Here is a 19,583-nt window from a genome sequence, read left to right as displayed (position 1 = left end):
TCAAGTCAGGAGGATTGCTTGAGCCCAGGAGTTTGAAACCAGCCTGGACAACAAAGTGAGACCCCATTTCTACAAAAAATTAGCCAGATGTGGTGGTGTGTACCTGTGATCCCAGCTACTTAGGAAGCTGAGGTGGGAGGATCACCTGATCCTGGGAGGTCAAGGCTGCAGTGAGTTGTGATCGTACCACTCACTCCAGCCTGGGCAACAGAGCGAGACCATGTCTCAAAAAATAAAAAAATAAAAGGAGCCTCACTGGAACACACTCTTCCTCTTCTTCCCCTGAATGTGTGCGTGTTTGAAGGAAAGCACAGAAATCATTTGCAAATATCAAGGAGAATTAAACCAATATGCTGAAGATGGCAATGAGCAAAGATGGAAAGAACTTGGGTCCTTCGAGATGACTTTGAGACATTGAATAAACTAAGTCTGGAGCTACCCATTGCTGGGGATTTTTATTATGTGAGGGCATAAAATCCCCATTGTTTGGGTTTTTTATTCCTCACAACTAAAAGTATCCCAGTCCATGGTGTCACTTATCCATCCCCTTCACCATGTTTGGCAGGGAGAAAAGATCCCTGCCAAAGGGAGATGTCATACAAACTCTTCTTCACCTGTGGCCCAAATGGGACCCTCTGCTTATTTTTGTAAATAAGGTTTTATTAGAACACAGCCACACTCATTCACTTACATATTTCCTACGGTTGCTTTTGCTTGAGCAGTTGCAAGAGAGATAGTGCGACCTGCAAATAAGAAAATATTCATTATCTGGCCCTTTACCGAAGATGCTTGCCAATCCCTAAGTTTGATTCATTAGACCAATGGAGTAGCAAAAATTTCTCAAAAATTGCCACAGGTTGCACAGGTAGATGAAATCCCAGGAAAAAGAGGCACCATTACATGCTAAGGAGCCTCGGAATGCCCTGGCATCAGGCCATGTTCTGCCACAGTCTCTCCTGATAAAACATCAGTATGAGCTGTGGGTCAAACTCTCCACGCTTACTGGTTGTGATGGTTAATTCTAGGTGTCCACTTGGTTAGCCTATTGTGTGTTTGATCAAACACCAGTCTCGATGTCACTGTGAAAGTATTTTTTTCAGATGACACATACATATAAATCAGCAGACTTTGAGTAATGAAGACTTCCCTTCGTAATGTGGGTGGGCTTCATCCAATCAACTAAAGGCTTTAAGAGCCAAGATTGAAGTGCCTGAAAAAGAAGTGATTGTGCCTCAAGATTGCAATATGGAAACCCTGATTCAGTTTCCACCTTGCTGGCCTGCAGATTTCAGACTCAACACTGCAATATCAACTAACCTAAATCTCTAGCCTGCTGGGATCAGCCCAGCAGATTCTGAACTTGGCATCCCCACAATTACACCAGCCAAATATTCCTTATAATCTATCTATCTAGCTATATAGTGAGCTACCTAGCTAGCTACACCCATCTCTTTCTTGAACTCAATGGGAGATATATATATAAACACATATACTGTTTCTCTGGAATAACCCTGATTAATCCACTAATCATTCTAATTCTGTCTCAGCTGTAAGGTCGACAGCTTATTCATTATTTTGAGAGCATTAGTTTTCAAGGTGAAAAGCCAGAGATGATCTCCAAAGGAGACAAAACTTAAGACAATTTGCAATTACATGGCTCTATCCTTTCTTAAACACTAGTCCTTAGTTCACAGTTAGGAAGACTGGGAAGGCAGCTTGGGCATGGGCAGCCCCCATCAAATGGGAGGCTTAACAGAGGTGGCTTTGATGGCAGGCTGGGAGGTGAGGTCAACTCAACTGAACACAGGGTTAACAGGTCAAGTCTGCTAGCTGTGGGCCAGCTTGGCCCTTCCCCCTTGGGGAATGTTTTACATTCCTTGGAAGCTGCATACTTGAAAGAGATAGAGAGGACAGAGCTTCCCTCCAGGACATGGGAGCAGCCACACTGTCTGGCTGGTGGATTTTCCCAGAATGCCCTGAGGATGGTGTGTTTTAAAACGTGCAGTCCCGGAGCTGGACAGATCGCCCTTGTTTGTGCATCTGTGCTGTGCCCTCTCAAGGTTCCTTTCCTTTTCCATCTGGGAGGTCTCCACTTCCTTTGGCTGTTTCACATCCTGGCTTGAGGGAAGGTCCTGATCACTTACTAGTTCACAGCCTTGCATCTCAGTCATATCTCACTATTCATAGGAATTCTGGAGCCCAAGCTGCAACATCGGGCTCTTTGTGGAGGAAAATTCATTTTTAAGACATTCTCCTTTGAGAAGCGCTGTCCGTCTGTAAACCTCCTACACTGAACTGTTTTGTGCCTACTTTCCTTTCACAATGCTGCTGTTTGTTAAATGATCAAAATATTGAACAACATAAAGTCGCTTTCTGATGTTGTTAAAATTAGAGTTATATTGAAAATGCAGTTTGTTCAGGAGTCTTGCATCACCGTAATTATTTTTGTCTTTTTTTAAGATGTTATCAACTCACAGCAGTTACAACGTCCATTAATAACAATCAACTTACCAGCAGCCCCACACTGTCTGGGCCCCACAGGAGAACAGCCCAAGGCAATGTTGGAGGGTGGTGAAGTGTGGATGGGTGGGGAGGTGACACAGTCCTGGGGAGGCAGGGGCAGCCTAGGAAGGTGGAGAGATGTCCTTCTCCAGCCTTCCAGCTTGTTCTGTTGGATAAATCTATATCTATATCTAGATAGATAGATAGATAGATAATAGATAGATAGATATTTCCAGTAGCCGGAAGATAGGGAGGTGAGGAAAAAGGGAAAAAGCTATTGGCTCATCAAAAAACCAGGCCTAGTTATGTTCTCTGCATGTGGGCTTTCAGACCATCCTTGTCCTCATAGATGTATTTGGAGTAGACATGGGTCAGATAGCTCACCCTTTTCTCAGAGACCAAGTAGAGAAAGTGATTGAGCCAAGCACTTATTTTTTCCCCAAAAGGAAGTTTCAGCAGCAATTTTTAAGGATATTATCTTTTAAAATAAGCTCCCTCCCTCCTAAGAAACCCTGTGCTCACACACTTATTAGTTCTGCAGGGTAGGATGCAAAGGGTTTTCTAAAGCATAATCATAATGGAAAAATAATACATAAAATCTTGCATTTGTGTGTGTGTGTGTTTAACAAGGACGCACTTATGCAGCATATATCATTAAATTTTATGTGCACTTGGAGAATAAATTATTTCTAGTCTGCCTCTGGTATGGGTTGAAGAGTAAAATATATTTATCTAAAGTTATTATTTATATGCTAACAAATGGAGTTAATCAAAACTATTTCATGTAGAAAGAAAAGATAAGTGGTATGCAGATTTTTTGAGAATTCACCTGAAAATTGATGGTAAATACAAAGTCTTCTGTATATTAAGATCATGCAATGGGATGGCCTCATTGCTCAAGGATTTCACCAAAGCAAACAGAGCAAGAAACGTTCTGTACATGGTCTCTTCCTGCCAAGCACACACAAACATCAACTGTTTTCTAAAGAATACACATTTGGAATCACACAGACTTTTTGAAAAATTGATTGAAAAGGTCATTTGTGGTGGGGCATCATGGCTCATGCCTGAATTCCCAGCACTTTGGGAGGCCGAGGCAGGAGGATCATTTGAGTCCAGGAGTTAGAGACCAGCTGGGCAACATGGAGAGACCCCATCTCTATAAAAAAAAACTTAAAAATTAGCTGGGTGTAGTGACAAAGCTCTCCAGCTACTCAGGAGGCTAAGATGGGAGGATAGCTGGAGCATAGGAGGTCAAGGTTGCAGTGAGCTATGATTGTCACTGCACTCCAGCCTAGGGGACAGAGCAAGCAAGATCTGCCAAAAAAGAAGAAGAGAGAGAGAGAGAGAGAGAAAGAAAGGAGAGGAAAGGAAAGGAAAGGAAAGGAAAATAGAAAGAAGGAGGAAGGAAGGAAGGAGAGAGAGAAAGAGAAAGAGAGGTAGAGAGAAAGAGAAAGAAAGAAAGAGAGAAGGAAAGAAAGAAGAAGGAAAGAAAGAGGAAGGAAGGAAAGAAGGAATGAAGGAGGGAGGGAAGGAAAGAAGGAAGGAAGGAAGGAAGGAAGGAAGGAAGGAAGGAGGAAGGAAGGAAGGAAGAAAAGAAAGGTAGAAGTCATTTGTTTTTAATGTAATGTTGGATACAATGAAGTGGAAAAAAATCACATAAAGTCATCCATAAAAGACCTTAAGGAATCAATCAGATCGATTAGAAATTAATTCAAAATCCCATTTACTGTCTTAAAGAGAATGGCTTGAAACTGGTTCTCATTATTAATATCATTTACATCAAGATATATAAACCTATTTTTCAGGCCTCAAAAACCTAAATTACATCTCAACAACACGTGATTGTACCCAGCCTTTTCACCCTGGGAGCACCAAAGGGAAGAAGGTAATTTTTCGGTCTTTTGGAAGCTGAGCCCTGGTGCCAAGATGCCTCAAGCCAAAACCACACAGAGCAGCCTTTCTGACAGACGGGCCCGGTAGGCTTTATCAGGCTTTTAGGTTCTTATGAGCTTCTCTACTTGCAAATCAAACCTAAATTTGCCCTTTGTGGCTCTTTCATAAAAACATTGGCTCGTGAGTGTTTCCATTTGTCTTTTTATGGATCTTACAACCCAGTCCGAACTGTTTGCAGAATAACAGCATTTCCTAAGTCTTTCTGAAGTAGGAAGGCCAAAAAGAATGCAATTGCCCACGATAAACAGGACGCCCTGCTCACTTAATGGACTCCCAAAGGCCTCCTTTACTGGGTGGCGCCCTGGAGCAAGAAGTCTTGCAGGAACTTCCGTGTGACCTTGGCTCCCCTGAGACCCAGTATGTTCCATTACAGGTAGATGTTGTTTTTCCCTCACTCCTGGGTGGTACAGACACCACCACATGGGGCCACCAGGCACAAACCTGGACTCTACCGCTATCTGTACGTGTCATTTGGAGGGGGATCTCGGCCTCCCTGAGTCTGTTTTCTTACCTGAATCTGGCAAAAAGAAAAAAAAAATCAATCATATATCAAATATTGATTAAACACTGTGACAATTCAGACAGAATCAGCGTTTAAGGAAGCATAGTGTCCCTTCCTCTAGGAGCTCATGATAAAGAGCTGGAATATACAGCACGCCAGAGTGGTATGTGTGGGTCAGGGAGGGGCATTTTACAGAGGGCCCAGGGAAGGCCTTAAAAAGGAGGTGATTTGTGATTAAAGACCTGAAGGAGGGGAAGGAGGGGAAGGAGGGAGCATGCGGACATCTGGGGAAAGAGTCCTCCATGGGAAGGCATGACCCTGACAGGAACAGGCTGGGTGTCTGGGAGAAACAGTGTGATCAGAGCAGGAAGAAGAAGAGGCAGTAGGAGGAGATGAGGTCAGAGAGACAATTAGGGAACAAGATCATCTAAGAAAGGGGTTGGCACACTATATATAGCCCTGCCATCCATTTTTTAGAATAGTTTTATGAGAACCACAACCATGTCCTTTGGTTTGCATATTGTCTATGGCTACTTTCAAACTACCCCAATAGTGGTGAGTAGTTGTGACATGGACCATTTAGCCCACAGAGTCTAAAATATTTACTATCCAGCACTGTACAGAAAAGGTTTACCAACCTCTGCCTTGAAGAAATAGGCGCTAATTTTTCTCCATGGTAGGGAGTCTGGAGTAGGCAGTGCAGGGATGTACAGAAGCTCCATGATGTTAAGAAGGATCCGGACACCTTTGATCTTTATGCTCTGCCAGCCTCAGCATGTGGACATGTTGCATTATGATCTCAACGTGGCTGCCAATGCTCCAGATATTACACATCATGTACTCATTTGAGATAGGCAGGCAGGAGAGACATCTGTTATTTCTACCAGGAAAGCAAAAGTTATCTTCATCATCCCTCAGATCTCTCCTCCCCCAGCACACTTTCCCCTGTCTCTGTGTCCAGAAGTAGGTCTCATGGTCACCTCTAGCTTCACTGAAAAAAACTATGAAAAGGATTGTCAAGACTTAGACAGCTGTTTTTTTTTTTTTTTTAACTGTAACCCACAGTAAGAAAGCAAACAAAAAGTTCCACAAAACACAACTTATATTTACTGTTTGTGCTGTACACTGATATTTTCCCTTGCATTTGTTTAAGTACTAGTCACATCATCAACTAAGTTAATTTCATGACCCACTGTTGGGTTGTAAGTAGAGTATGAAAAATACAAGTGGGCATGAGCCATAACTAGGGGCTGGCATGTTGCTGCTACAGACAAGTTGGTTTTTCTCTCTCCTTTCCCTCCCTCTTTCCCTCCCTCCCTCCTTCTGTCTTTCCTCTCTTCCCCTTTCCCTCTTTCCTCCCTCCCTCCTTCCTTCCTTTCTTCCTCCCTCCCTCCCTCCTCCCTCTTTCCCTCCCTCCATCCCTCCCTCCCTCCCTCCTTCCTTCCTTCCTTCCTTCCTTCCTTCCTTCCTTTCCTTTTCCTTCTTTCCTATCTCTCTTTCTTTTTTGCAAAGAAGGAAGTGGATATCGGCTGGCAACTGACAGGATCAGCAGCCTCCACCATAAGTGAGCTGGAGAACACACCCAGTTCTATTGAACCCTGAAAGAAAAGGTGAACCCTCCTTCTGAGGGAACTGAGGATGCTGACAATGGACACTTGTGTCTGATGTAAAATTCTAGCACTCGTAGCCATAAAAGAAAATAACAATGTGTCCTTTGCTGCAGCATGGATGCAGCTGGACACCATTATCCTAAGCGAACTAACACAGAAATAGAAAATCAAACACCACATGTTCTCACTTACAAGCAAGAGCTAAATATCGGGTTCACCGAGACATAAAGATAAAAACAATAGACACTGGGGACTCCAAAAGTAGAAGGGAGACAACGGGGCAAGGGGTGAAAAACTTCCTACTGGGTACTACACTCACTATTTGGGTGACAGGATCAATAGAAGCCCAAACCACAGTACCACACAATATACAATTGTAACAAACCTGCACATGTATCTCCTAAATCTAAAATAAAAATGGAACTTTAAAGAAATGCAAGGAGTAATACCAACTGCCCAGGAGTGCTGAGGGAATTGCATGGGATCCCCAGTGTAAAGCACTAGCATAGTGTCTGAGCCACAATAGGTGCACAGGACACATGGGCTTGCTGTCCCAAACCCAGTCCTCACTCAGAGCCAGTCATGGCCCTGTGAACAGCATTAACTAAGTCAGAGAGAATGATTCACACTCGAGCTCCGGAGAGCCCAAGGAAACTGTTATATCACCCTGTGCTATGTTTTATTTCTCCTATCAGGAGTGATTAAATTCTTAGGATCTCATGCTCAGAGGTTGACAGCTATATTGAATTTTACCCACTGTTTTAAAAAACCTTTGGAAGCACCCAATTATTTGTCTCAGCTTTGATGAGGGTTGTGGAACAGCAAATGTGTCATGACAAGTCATCAACCACAGGGACCCTCAGAGCTGTCAAAGGATGGGCCATTCTCCAAAAATTCAAGCAAACGCAGAAATGGGAGGGCCCCTGAACTGGGTATCTTCAGTCCTGTCACTTTTTGCAGGTGGGGGTTGCCACATAAGTCATACAGCAGCCATGCAAGCATTAGCAAAGCCCCTCTAAGTCGGGGTTCAGGGACCCATGAGACTCAAATTCCAGGCTGACTTTGGTGCATGTGGCCACCTGCGTTTTCTAGAAGATATATATCAGATTCTAAAATGGCCATGAAACCCTAAAGATATTAGGAAACGCATGTTGAATGAAACTGAAATGATTTATGTTAGGGGTGGGAGAGAACAGGTCCAGGGGTCAGAGCTGGGAATGGTGAGATAAAGCAGAAATTACAAATGTTTTCCATCAACCCCATGCCCCGCCTTGCCACCCCCACGCCCCAGAAACACTGAACTGTTTCCAGTTCCCCAAATGGCCTGTGGTTTTCTGTCCTCTCTGCTGGCAAACCTCCGTCCAGGAGGCAGTGACTGGGAGAGAAAAACTAACTTCTTCTTATTCACCAGATCGGATTTCTTAAACCATAAGAAGTTCTAAGAGGCCATGCCAAGCAAACAGCCAGGCTGTACAAAGGTGCCCCTAGAGCAATAAATAGCAAATGCTCCGGGCTTTACTAATAAGCCTCCCCAGACCCCAAGCCCCACCAGGCATGCAGACAAGTGACTGCAGTGATTGCAGCGCCTGCGCAGCGGCCTTTGTTGGAAGTCCAGGAGTCCGCGTTACCCCGCAAAGTCCCTGGCCGCCGCCCGCACACCGAACCCCTCGGGGCTGAGTCGGACTGCTTTCTCTTGCGCGTCCCGGGGCGCCCTCGGGAACTCAGGAACGCGCCGCGCGCTGAGCAATGGCCTGGGGACACCTGGCAGGTCACAAGCCCCTAACCTTCCCCGCAGACCCTCCGGCACCGCACGACTCCCAGACCCTACGGGTGTTCCCGGGGCGGTGCGAGGCGTGGCGTACGGGGCGGTGCCATTGGCCGGTGCGAAGCGAGGGGCGTGCCCGGGGCGGGACGGAGAAGCCGGGGCGGCACCATTGGCCGTGCAGGACAAGAGGCGGGGCGGCACCATTGGCAGTGCAGGGCAAGAGCGGGGCGGGGCGAGGGGCGTGGGGCGGGGTGCTGGGCGGGCCTGGTCCCGAGGAGCTGAAGCCGGGGGTCGGCAGGCGCTGCGGGGGCAGCTCCGGTGCAAGCGACGGCACGACACATGCAGTGGCTTCTGGACTGCGCGATGACTGAACGGTGAGTGACGAACGAGTAGGAGAGTGCTTGGGCCATCCCCTCCGACCCAGGACTGCCACCAGGCAGGGACGCTGAAGCCTGGGCACTTGTGCCCTTCGACCGCAGCGCACAGGGTCCCTCCCCCTGCCAGCCTGGCCCATTGCGGGCCTCGGGCTCATTGCTGAGAGTGGGCACTGCGCCTGGCACCTCTGTTAAGCACTTTAGGGGCTACAACCTGAGCACGACAGGTGAGTGCGGTCACTGGCTACACCTTTTTTGCTCACCTTGTCCTTAGCTAGTTTCCTAGAAGTACTGATCCTAGAGTTGGGGAGACAGCCTAGAGGCCTCTGGCACAACTCCGATTTCACTGATGGAAATCGAACGCCTAGATAATAGCAGCAGGGGTCTGTCTCACAATCGCTGTCTGTAGAGGGCTTGCCTTGCTCTGGGCCAAGTGCTTTAACACGATATGCCTCTTACTCCTCACAGCAAGTGAGAGTCCTACTTTCGTTATCCTATTTTCAGATGAGAAAACTGAGGCTTAAAGAGCTACAAAATTGTCCACCTTTACCGGGTGAGTTGGTGATGTAGCCAAGATTGGAACCCAGGGCTTGCTGTGCCGCTGGGTCTCTTATTCTTCACCCCTAGTCTCCCAAGCTCAGCCTGCCTGCTGCCCTGCTCTTCTGGGCTCCTGACTCCGGACCCGTCCTGCACTTCCCACTTCCAAAAGATGCCTCAGTGTTTTCATTAACCTGGCACAGCGGAGGGAGGGAGGCCTCATCTCACACCAGAGTCAGTGCCCAGGCCAGGGCCAGCACTTTCTTAAAACACAGTAAGGAGAGCTTTAGGAGCCCCATTTCACAGAGGAATTAAATAAGGTCGCACAGCAAATAAGGGCTGGGCTTCTGAAATTTGAACCCAAGCAGGTTAGACTACAAAGCTATGCTGTGCACTCACAGAAGAGCCCCTCGCTGGCTTTGCTGTAGTTTAACTGCCTACAGTACTAAGGTGTCAATCAGGATTTGTTGCCAAAAACCATTTTTTTAAAAAAAAGTTAGAAATGAATTGGTGAAGTAACAGGTAAATGTAGACCTTCCTGCCTTCTGTTCCTCTGTGTGGTTCCTTAGCTGCTGCTGCCAGGACAGCAGGTTAGGGGAGAAGACAGGGAGGGAGAGGGTCAGAGGAGAAAGAGGAAAGGAGAGAAGAGAAGAGATGAAACTCATTAAACTTAGGTTTAAAAAAATGCTCCCGGAAATTGTCATGCGCTGTTTCAGCACTTTGTCAGTGTATGTGAAGGCTGTTGTCGTTAGTTCTAGCCATAATTCTTTCTATGTGTAGTGCTGGTGATTTGACAATAAAAATGTTGATGCCACAGATTAAAGTGTCTTATCTGAAACTCAGGAGATGGGGCTGTATTTCCAACATGAAGCTCCAGTGGGTGGCCTGGAGGTCGAGAACAGAATCAATGTCCAGGGTCCCCCGGGTCAGGACCAAGTGGACTATGACAGATAACAAAGAACATGAACGAAACTTGGGTGTGTGTCAGAGTTCAGATTCTGGAAGTGCAAAGCCTCAAAGGGGAGACCCTAACTAGGAGGACTACCAGAAAGCCCTCTGCCCTGGGCCCCTGGGGTCTGGGGCCTGGTTTCAGTGGTCAACTCAGACTCTCTCCTCACTCATGGCCACTCCTGCAGGGAGGCCTCACATTCCCATGTCTGGGGCCCCACTGTCTCTCCAGAGTCCCTGACTCCCAGTGTCAGTAAGAACAGTAATGGGAGCCTCTTTTCATTATGGGAGAGCCCCACACAAGGCCCATCTTATAGGTCTCCTCATTCGTCTTCACAGAAGTCATCGATAGTTATAGTTATTTAATTGATGAGGTGCCCAAGGTTCAGAGAGGGAACTGGACTTGCCTAAGGTCACAAAGCCAGGCAGTCACAGAGCAGAGCTTTCAACCCAGAGCCTTGCAAAGGCCAGGTGGTTATTCTCTCTCAGAGGACCTTTGGGGAAACTGTTTTAAAATAAAGAAAATCAAATAGAAAGTGGCTGCACTTCCTAAAGCTTCTACAGTTTTTTTATTTTTGTTAAAGAGAAACTTGTTCCCAGGGTCTCCTTTTCTGGCTATCCCACCTTCTTCCCTAGGATATACTGTGGAGGAAGAGGCCCAGAACCCACTCCCTTTGCCCTGCCTGACCTTGGGAAGCAGGGGTGGGATGTCATGGAGCCCCATAACTGCAGAGCTGGGAAGAGCCCTGAAGACTCTATATCAGCTGCCACAACAGCTCTGGCTAAACTGAGGCCCAAGAGATGGCACAACACGCTAGGATCACAGGCCAAGTTAATGCCACAGCAAAATTCACATGCAAGGCTCTACGATGTTCCTTTGCCTCCTCTTTCTTGCTGTGACAGGTTTCAGCAGAGACTCTAAACCTGGGATCTGGGGATCTGGGAGCACGTGGACAAGAACTGTCTCATCCCCCTGCAGTAGTATGCAAATTGTATGTGTGTGTGTGCATGTGCATGCAGATTGCAGCAACATGCACATACATGCATTTTCTGGGGAGAGTGCACTAAGCTTTCAAGAGACTCCAAAGGACTCTATGACCCAAAAGATTCTGAGCCCCTTGTGTCTCACAGGGCCCTTGTGTCTCCAGCAGTGGCATGTGGCACATAGGCCTGGGGTAGTGGACAGCATAGATGAGGGCAGCCGTAGAGAACCTCCAGAGCAGCCCTGCAGCAGCAGGCACCCAGAGGGGTCTGCCCCTCTGCATTGCACTCCCAGCCCCAGGCAATCGGGATATTGGCCAGTGCCCATTTTGGGCACCTGTTTGGCCCGAAAACCATAGCTAAGAAGATCTTTGTTCCTGTGGATCCTCTCTCTCTCTCTTTTTTTCTTTTCTTTTTTCCACTCTTGTTGCCCAGGTTGGAGTGCAATGGCATGATCTCGGCTCACCACAACCTCTGCCTTCCAGATTCAAGCGATTATCCTGCCTCAGGCTCCATAGTAGCTGGGATTACAGGCATGTGCCACCACGCCCGGCTAATTTTTTGTATTTTTAGTAGAGACGGGGTTTCTCCATGTTGGTCAGGCTGGTCTCGAACTCCCAACCTCAGGTGATCCACCCGCCTCGGCCTCCCAAAGTGGTGGGATTACAGGCGTGAGCCACTGCACTCGGCCAGATCTTCTCTTCCATAGGCAGGAGGTGAGCCTGGTTGGTGGGGAAGTTGAGGAGTGGTTCAGGGGGTTCCAGGGCCAGGGATTGTATGTTTAAGGTGTAAGGGGGAGCAGGAGAACTGGAAATGGTTTTCTTGTCCCAAATTGCTTTGCCTTGAAACAAGGGCAGAAGCCAGAAGTCTTGCCCACTGGGAAGGCTGGTCTGTGATCTACATGGGTGCTCAGGGCCAGGTTCTCAGAGGAAGGGGAACTGTATCAGGGAGGCCTGGATGCTGGACTGGACTCAGAGAGACCTGTCAGTGAGAGTCCAGGACCACAGCGGGGAGTAAAGATGAACCAGGCCTGTGTGGTCAGCCCAGGGCAAGTCGGGAGCGGAGGTGGAGGGGAGCTCTGTGCCCGCCTCTTCTGGACTCTCCTGGTCTCCACCGTCTCTACCCGGACAGTGCAGAATCTTCCGGGGCAGGGAGGAGTGAATTGAGTCAGAGGGATGGTGGTGGGAGTGGAGAGGAGGGGTCTGGTAATTGGAACTAGGCAGCAGGAGGGGATAGCAGTGTGGAAGGAGGTGGGAGCGGCAGCTGCTGAGGCACTGCCTGCCATCTACAACCAGACAGCCGGCTCTCGCCACAAAAATGCTTGGCTGAGGGTACCCCCTCAGAGGCACCTGGTGCTGGCAGACACTGCAACTTCTTCCCCGGCCAGGCTCTTGTCATTTGCTGGCTAACAGGTGCTGGGAGGGGCCTTTTAAAGGTTCATTGTCCTCTGTGCCCTGTTGCCATTGTGGCTGGCATTTGAATGTGGTAGCCATGGACTGCAGCCAGGAACTTAGTCTCCCCGGAATGCCGGCAGCATGGCCTGCACCTGCTCTGTGGCCTGCACTTGCTGTCCTCCTCCAGCAGGAGCAGCTCAGGCCCCCAGCTGTGCCCCACACCCTTGTCCTCCTTTCTTTTGCTTTCCAAGTCACTTTCTATATAACCTATTTGATTTAAATCATGCTGAAATAAGCAAATAAAAATCACAATTTCAGGAAATGTTAAAACAGAGGTAACCAAGCTCTCAGCCTTCACAGACATGCTTAGAACATTTTAATTTGGATGCCCGTACATTTTCCCTTTTGCCAAGCAAGGACACCACATCTGTGTTGGCCATGTTTTATGTAAGAAGGGTCATTGTCAGACGGAAAAGCAGGCAGCACAGTCTTAAAATAAAAGGCTTTCAAGTGGACTCAATTTCGTGTCACGAAAGCCTCACTTCACTCGGCATCTTCTGTTCCTTTTGCCACTGGCCTGTAGGAATTGGGCCCCGGGAGTGACTGGAAGAATCACAGTCATCTTCTTCTGTAATAACTGTCCCCACAAACACAAAAAAGGAAAGACGGCCCATGCCTAGCAGCTGTAAAGTCCTCGGCGGCCTTTGTCCCTCAGTAGTGACAGCAGGCTGTCTGTCTGCACGGCTGGCAGAACAGCTGCTGAAGTGGAAAGGAAGAACAACTCACTGCTTGTTCACTGGGACAGGTAGCCATGGCTGGCATGCCGCCCAGGGGGCCTCCTCTGGGTTACAGAGATCCCTGGCTGCAGTTGATCACTCTGATTGGGGACGAGTGTCCTCCAGCCTGGGAAACAGGCGTGGAGGCCTGAGCTGTGTCCTGGGACCTGGGGAAGGGGAGCAGGCCCAGACAAAGAACGCTGAACTTTCCCAGCAGAATGGCACGGCTGGGGGGAGGGGAGGGCCCGCTGGCCGACCTGGCCTGTCCAACTGCATCTGTCACTCTGTGGTTTTGAGCCTGAGCCTGGGTGACAGGCCAGCCCCAGCCCATCCTCTCCTGACTCCTGCTGCATGCAGCCTCGCTTTAATCCATTTGTGCATTAGGCTTCTACCTAGGATCTAGTTTCAAGATAAGGTTGTGCTGTTTATAAGACTGGAAAATACGCTGGCAGAGATTCTCAAAGGCCCCACCTAGTGCACTTGGAGATTCAATGCAAAAGGCTGTTCTAGGAAAATGTTCCAAATAGAGACATGGCTCCCTTTCCTCTCCTGTTTTGTGTGTGTGTGTGTTCCCCCTTGCAGCTCGCTCCTGCCACAGCTGTCTTTTGGACACCCCTTATATACTCATGCAGCTTCCTGTAGGACTCGCCCAGTGATGTCAAAATGAATGAAATTCATCAAAATGAATGAAAGTCTGGTTAAGGGGATAGGGCGCAAGCTCAGTGTTGAGTTCTGCAGTGGAATTCTGTGAGTGATCCTGGAGCTCAGGGAAAACAGGTCTTCTTGCGGTGTTGGGTGTGAGAACCAGAGAGACCAAGTGACTTTTGTGGGAGCCATAGGCTCTTGGCCCCTGAAAGTTTCACTAAAAATCAGACATGAGGTGAATTGATTAATAGGAGAAAAGGCATACACATTTACTTACGGTGCATGCATGGGAGCCTTCAGAATGATGGTCCAGTTTCCCAGTGAGTTACAGAGACTTATATACCATTTTGAGGTTACAGGAAGAATAGGGGCTTAGATTCTGGTGAAACAGGCTATGGGAGGAGGAGAGGCTTGGCTAGTGAAAGTGACTTTGTTATATAGATGAAGCCTCCCTCAGAGAGACTTTTAAAGGTGTGGATTCTCAATCTCTCCTGGATGTCGGGAAAGACCTGGAAAGGGGAGGGGGCCTGGTTACATTAATGGAGATTCCCTGCAGATGCAAATTTTCCCACTGAAGACACTCTGCCAGCCACTTTTTTCAGGATGGGCAAGTGGCAGCCGTTTAAGAATATGTCAAAGAAATGTATGGTGGGGATAAAATATTTTCATCTCCTTCCCTTGCTTAGGACCATGGAGCTAATGAGTGCTGGAGGACACAGAAATGTGTGCCTCTCTCAAAGGAGAGACTGTCTTTGTGTGGAGCCGAGGTTCCTACCCTGTAAGGCTCAGGACCCAGCCCAGAAAGCTGGAAGAGCCTCCCTTTGCTGCAGTGGGCCCTGAGCCACCTCCCTCAGCCTTGTTTGCTGACCCCCCTGCCCTCCTCTGGGATGCCATGCCCCATTCTCTGCCCCAGCTGTTCACCCTACAAGCCCATCTTCCCCTTTACCCCTTCACTTTGCCATCTGCAGTCTAGGACTCTTCTTTACTTTCCTCCTGGTTTGTCTCCTCTGAGCAGCCGCCCCCAGCTGATGCTATTCAATCATGGCTGGAGACACTCAACCATGGTTGTGTCCTATAAATAAGTAGGCATGCAGGGGAAAAGCACTCATGAAGGCCAGTGAGGGAGAACCATGCTTTTCAAGTAGTATTACCCTGAGTCCTAGGAGATGAGGCTCTCTGCCACCGTCTCACTGTTAACCACAGCAATCCCCTTTAATCTGTTTTGCGTACATTTTCTATTTGAGCAAAGAGTTCCACAGTTAAGAAAATTTCCATCCCATTGGAGGTCAATATTCTTGTTATACAGATGGGAAAATTAAGGCCCAGAGAGGAGAAGGCATGCAACTAAGCACCCCAGAGCTCTTTAGGAAGCATCTTCTATGCTAAGTAACCACTGCCTGACTTACGGGAAATTACACTTCTAAGTATTCCTACTACGTATGGCAAAATGAACTTCTTCCCTACACGCTATAGGAGACTAGAAGTAAATGTAAATCATGCCGTGTCATGAATCAGAAGTCACAAACTGGAGCCTCACTGTCTAGTGGACTAGGAGGGGTCCCCAAACACTGGTGGGACTTTGACCCCAGCTAATGTCCAGGCTCTTGACTCCTTGAATTCCTTCTCATACAAGTCAGAAAATAGTGAAAGTACACACTCAAGAAGGGAGAGTGTGCAAGGGAGTTGGGAGCTGCTGCCTTGATGGGTTTCTTTAACCAAGGGGTGGAATATCCAAGAAGATTCCTGGGAAAATGTGGAGCTTTCTTGAAACTGTGGTGCCACCCTTTTACGTCACATATTGGTGTTCTGGAACTGTCATGGTGCCGTGGGTGTGTGACTTAGCATACCAGAGAGTTGCCTGGTTAATGAGTGTATAGTGCGGAGAAACCTAGGTCGAATCCAGCACTATGTTGGGTTCAGTTGGTCTTAGCCAGTTTGGCCACGCTCTGATTTTTTAGAGTCTTTTGACCCCTAGCTTCTTATAACTCCTATTTCAACAGTTTCCTTTTGATGGTCATGTGAAACGGCTGCCTGGAATTTTCTATTCTCCTGCAACCATCTGTATTATTCCTGTATCACCACTAGGTGTATCTGTCTTACAAAGGTGTTTGGTTTATTTATAAATATATTTAAATATAAAATATTACATTAAATATATGTTGTTTTAATTGGATTATGTATTTCATGAGACTTGGTCTGGGTTATGCTGCAGTAACAAATCCCTGATACACCAGTGGCTTGTCATGGCAGAGGTTTATTTCTGTTTCTCAGTCTATATCCAGTGTGGGTTGGCAGACGGTTCTGGTCCCCAGTTACTCAGGGACCCAGGCTGACCATCGAGTAGCTGCACAGTTGAAACATGTGGCTTTCTGGGCCATCATGGCGGAGACAGGAGAACTGCAGGGTTGTGCACTGGCATAAACCTGCTGGCCTGGAAGGGACCCACACATTGTTTGCAGCTCAGTGGTCAGAATGAGGCCCATGGCCCCAGCCAGCTGCAGAGGGCCAGGGTGGTGAGCGACCACGTGGGCATTCCAGGGACAATGCATGCCTCTGCCAGCCATCCACCTTTCAGTAGTGAAATGTAGCCCGGACAAATCCAGATTCCTGGCTTCTTATGAAACGCCAAAAGAGTTGCCACGTCGCAAAAGGAATGTGCCCCCCATTCCCCATGGACCCCGTGACGAGTGTCCCTCAGCAGAGTCACCTCCGTGGCCATTGGAGACTTTTATATTATTTATTCCTGCTGTATGTGCACAGCTCTGGAAGAGTAGACTTGGAGGGAGTCTAGAAGCTTCTTGTATTTATTCAGCAATTTAACAACCATGTATGGACTTCCTGCGATGTGCCAGGCTTATACTTGGGGCTGGAAACTAGTGGTAAAGCACCCCGCCCCTGTGCTCCTGTTCTCTTGGGAGGGAAGTCTAAACAAGAGCTGGGTTCTGCAGGGCCCAGTGGGGAAATGGGAAGAGGTGATGGGGCAGAGATGGGCTGCCCCGACATGGACTGGGGCTTTTCTGGCAAGGGTTTCCAGGAGGAGCTAACATCAGAAGAAGGAGTAGTTCTGGGTTCTGAACAGAGAACAGCACTATAAAAGCCCCAAGGGAAGAAAAAGCATAGAGCCCCTTAGGGGAGCCGTGAACTATTCAGTGAGCCCAGGGCTTAGAGCAGGTAGTTGGGGTGGAAGCTGGATACAGAGGAAAGCAAGAGAAAAAAACACCGCCTGCTATGTGGGGGTAAATCCAGCCCTTCCTGTAATGAGTTTGCTGAAAGCAAGATTTCGTTATGCTGAAGACCCACAGAAGCAGTGTGGGCTGAGAAACCCAGTCCCCTGGCTCACCCTGGGCTGCACTAGGCTTCTGCCTTGCAAATATATGAGGAACTACCCAGAGAAGGGGACAGATCACTTTTTCCACAGGCAAGCGGAGGTGCTGAGGAACTGAAACTTTATTTTGAAATCCCTGTTGCCTGGCCAAGAAAAATGCAGCAAGAAGTCCCCGGCTCCAGGCCTTGCTGCTGGGGGCCTGACATCCTTCCAGGCCCTGAGGTGCCTCACTCTGAAGCAAGGCAGAGGGGAGGAGGTATGGATAGGATGATCCTGAGGTGATCAGGAAGCCCACTCCCTCAAATCCTTCCCCTTCTCCAGGTCAACTGTGTTTCCCTGCCTCTGGCATCACAGGCTCATGCAGGGCTGATGCTAGCACAGAGGGCAGTCTCATCACATTTGTGGGTGTCAAGCAAGGAGGGAGAGAGCAAATTGGACCTGTCCGAATGAGTGCCCGAGGGGATGGGCATTCTGCAGGGACGGGCTCTGAGGACATTAATAAATACGACAGCAGGTGGAACTGAGCTTGAGCTCCCTGCTCCCCGTGGCATTAGAACACACTCAGGTCGGGAAGACATGATGGGTTTGTATGAACAGATGTGGGGGAGTTGTGAATGAGTGGAGCTCTGCTGTGGGAAGGATGTGGTGTGGCCCCAGGCTGTGCCCCCTCCCAATGTGTCCTAACACCCCCAGCCCTGTGCTGCAACTTGGGAGATGGAAGGTGGAGGCAAGGTCAGCACTGCAGTGTGTGTGTGTGTGTGAGTGTGTGTGTGGATGAGATTGTGTGTGTTTGCGTGTATGTGTGTGTGGTGTGTTTGTGTGTGTGAGCATGTGTGTATGTGTTGAGTGTATGTGTGTTTTTGTGTGTGAGTGTGTGTGTGCATGTGATTGTGTACGTGTGTGCATTTTTGTGTATGTGTGTGTATGAGTGTATGTCTGAGAGAGAGTGTGTGTGTGTGTGTGTGTGTGTGAAGCTTTACCTCCCTGCTTAGCATGTAGGAGGCTTTGGCCACACTGACATGGGGGAGTGAGAGGAACAGGAAGCTGTGCAGATGCCAACAGGATCGAGAAAGCTCTGGTGGATTTACCGCCCGTGAAAGAAACCTGGGGAGGGCAGGAGCGGCTCCTCAAACCAGTCAAGGCTGTGTGTGGAAAGAGGGAACAGTATGTGTGTGGAACAGTGTGTGTGAACAGTGTGTGTGTGGATCCACTAGTGATCCTGTGGGCTTGAAATTACCTTGTTGCACAGATGAGGAAAGGAAGGTTTAGGGGTTTAAGTCACTGCCCGTGATCAATATAGAGAAGGTGCTAAGAGACCAGAATCAGGGATCTGAATGCTGGAACAGTGGCTTTGCTGCTTACTTGCTGGTAATCTTAGGCAAAGTGCTTAAACTCCTGTCCCTGTCTTCTCATCTGTAAAATGGGAATATGGTGATACTCACCTCACAGTATTGTTGTAGGGACTGGATGAGATAACTCAGAGAAGATGCCAACCATCTACAGCACATAGGGAACACAGGCCGACTAACCCACTGCCAGGAGAGCCAGGGATGGGCCACTGCCTGGCTCAGTGGGAAGGCAGGAGAGAGGCCCAGGGTAGCTCTGGAGGATTGCAGGAGCAACCAAGGCAGAATCCATCAGTCAGGCTGTCCCAGCCAAGGGAAGGGAGCATATGGTCTAAAATGCTTAGGAGACGGATCTGGATTCCTGGGGACTATGGAGAGTCTTCCAAGGTGGGCGGCTGAAAGGACCAGTGTCACTGGCTCAGCATGACCTTGCCCAACCAAGGGCAGCTTGGCTGACATGTGGCCATGTGGGTCTGGGCCAGACCCTTTCAGCTGCAGCCACCTTGTGCCCAGGCAGTGTGATGCCAAGGCCGATGGTGTCTGTGTCAGGGCTACAGGTGTTGGGGCTGCACTGGCCAGCACTCCTCTGGCTCACCTGTTTGTCCTTGTCTTCCCAACAAGTAACTTCTAGGTCTGCAGACAAGAGGAAGAGAAGATGAAGGAAGACTGTCTGCCGAGTTCTCACGTGCCCATCAGCGACAGCAAGTCCATTCAGAAGTAAGCCTTGATGTGCAGGTTGGGTGGGGGAGTCTTCACATTTGCCATTCCCCTCATCCTGGGCAGCCTTCAGGTGGAGGGGTTCTGAGCGCTTGTTCAGATATCTGATGGGGTGCCCTGGGAGACAGTGATGGGGTCCTTCTTTTTGAGCCTGTCCAATAGGGGATCCCCAAGCCACACATGTCCATGGCTGGGAGGCATGGGC

At 48.6% G+C, this 19,583-nt stretch overlaps 1 protein-coding gene and 1 long non-coding RNA gene across 4 annotated transcripts in view; one reads left to right on the top strand and one right to left on the bottom strand.

The window, feature by feature from the left end:
* The window catches only part of LOC117082634, a 31,641-nt gene extending 25,765 nt beyond the window's left edge, over window positions 1-5,876 (bottom strand). For both annotated transcript variants that reach the window (XR_004436715.1, XR_004436714.1), the window contains exons 1-2: window positions 5,599-5,876; window positions 692-743 (exon numbers count right to left, since the gene is read on the bottom strand). This is a non-coding gene — a long non-coding RNA (uncharacterized LOC117082634). The remainder of the gene's footprint in view (window positions 1-691; window positions 744-5,598) is intronic.
* Window positions 5,877-8,586: 2,710 nt separating this feature from the next.
* Window positions 8,587-19,583, top strand: part of RASSF4 (Ras association domain family member 4) — a 35,408-nt gene continuing 24,411 nt past the window's right edge. Inside the window, exons 1-2 of one of the 2 annotated variants that reach the window (XM_033209491.1) lie at window positions 8,587-8,709; window positions 19,283-19,378. In XM_033209491.1, coding sequence (XP_033065382.1) covers window positions 19,317-19,378 — 62 coding nt within the window. In that variant the 5' untranslated portion in view covers window positions 8,587-8,709; window positions 19,283-19,316. Of the gene's footprint in view, window positions 8,710-8,731; window positions 8,937-19,282; window positions 19,379-19,583 lie in introns of those variants that run through there. The other variant, XM_033209492.1, reaches the window with a different exon arrangement.

Source organism: Trachypithecus francoisi, unplaced genomic scaffold (genome assembly GCF_009764315.1).
Source record: "Trachypithecus francoisi isolate TF-2019V2 unplaced genomic scaffold, Tfra_2.0 Lachesis_group9, whole genome shotgun sequence".
Taxonomy (NCBI): Eukaryota; Metazoa; Chordata; class Mammalia; order Primates; family Cercopithecidae; genus Trachypithecus; species Trachypithecus francoisi.
This window is presented reverse-complemented; position numbering and strand designations above follow the sequence as displayed.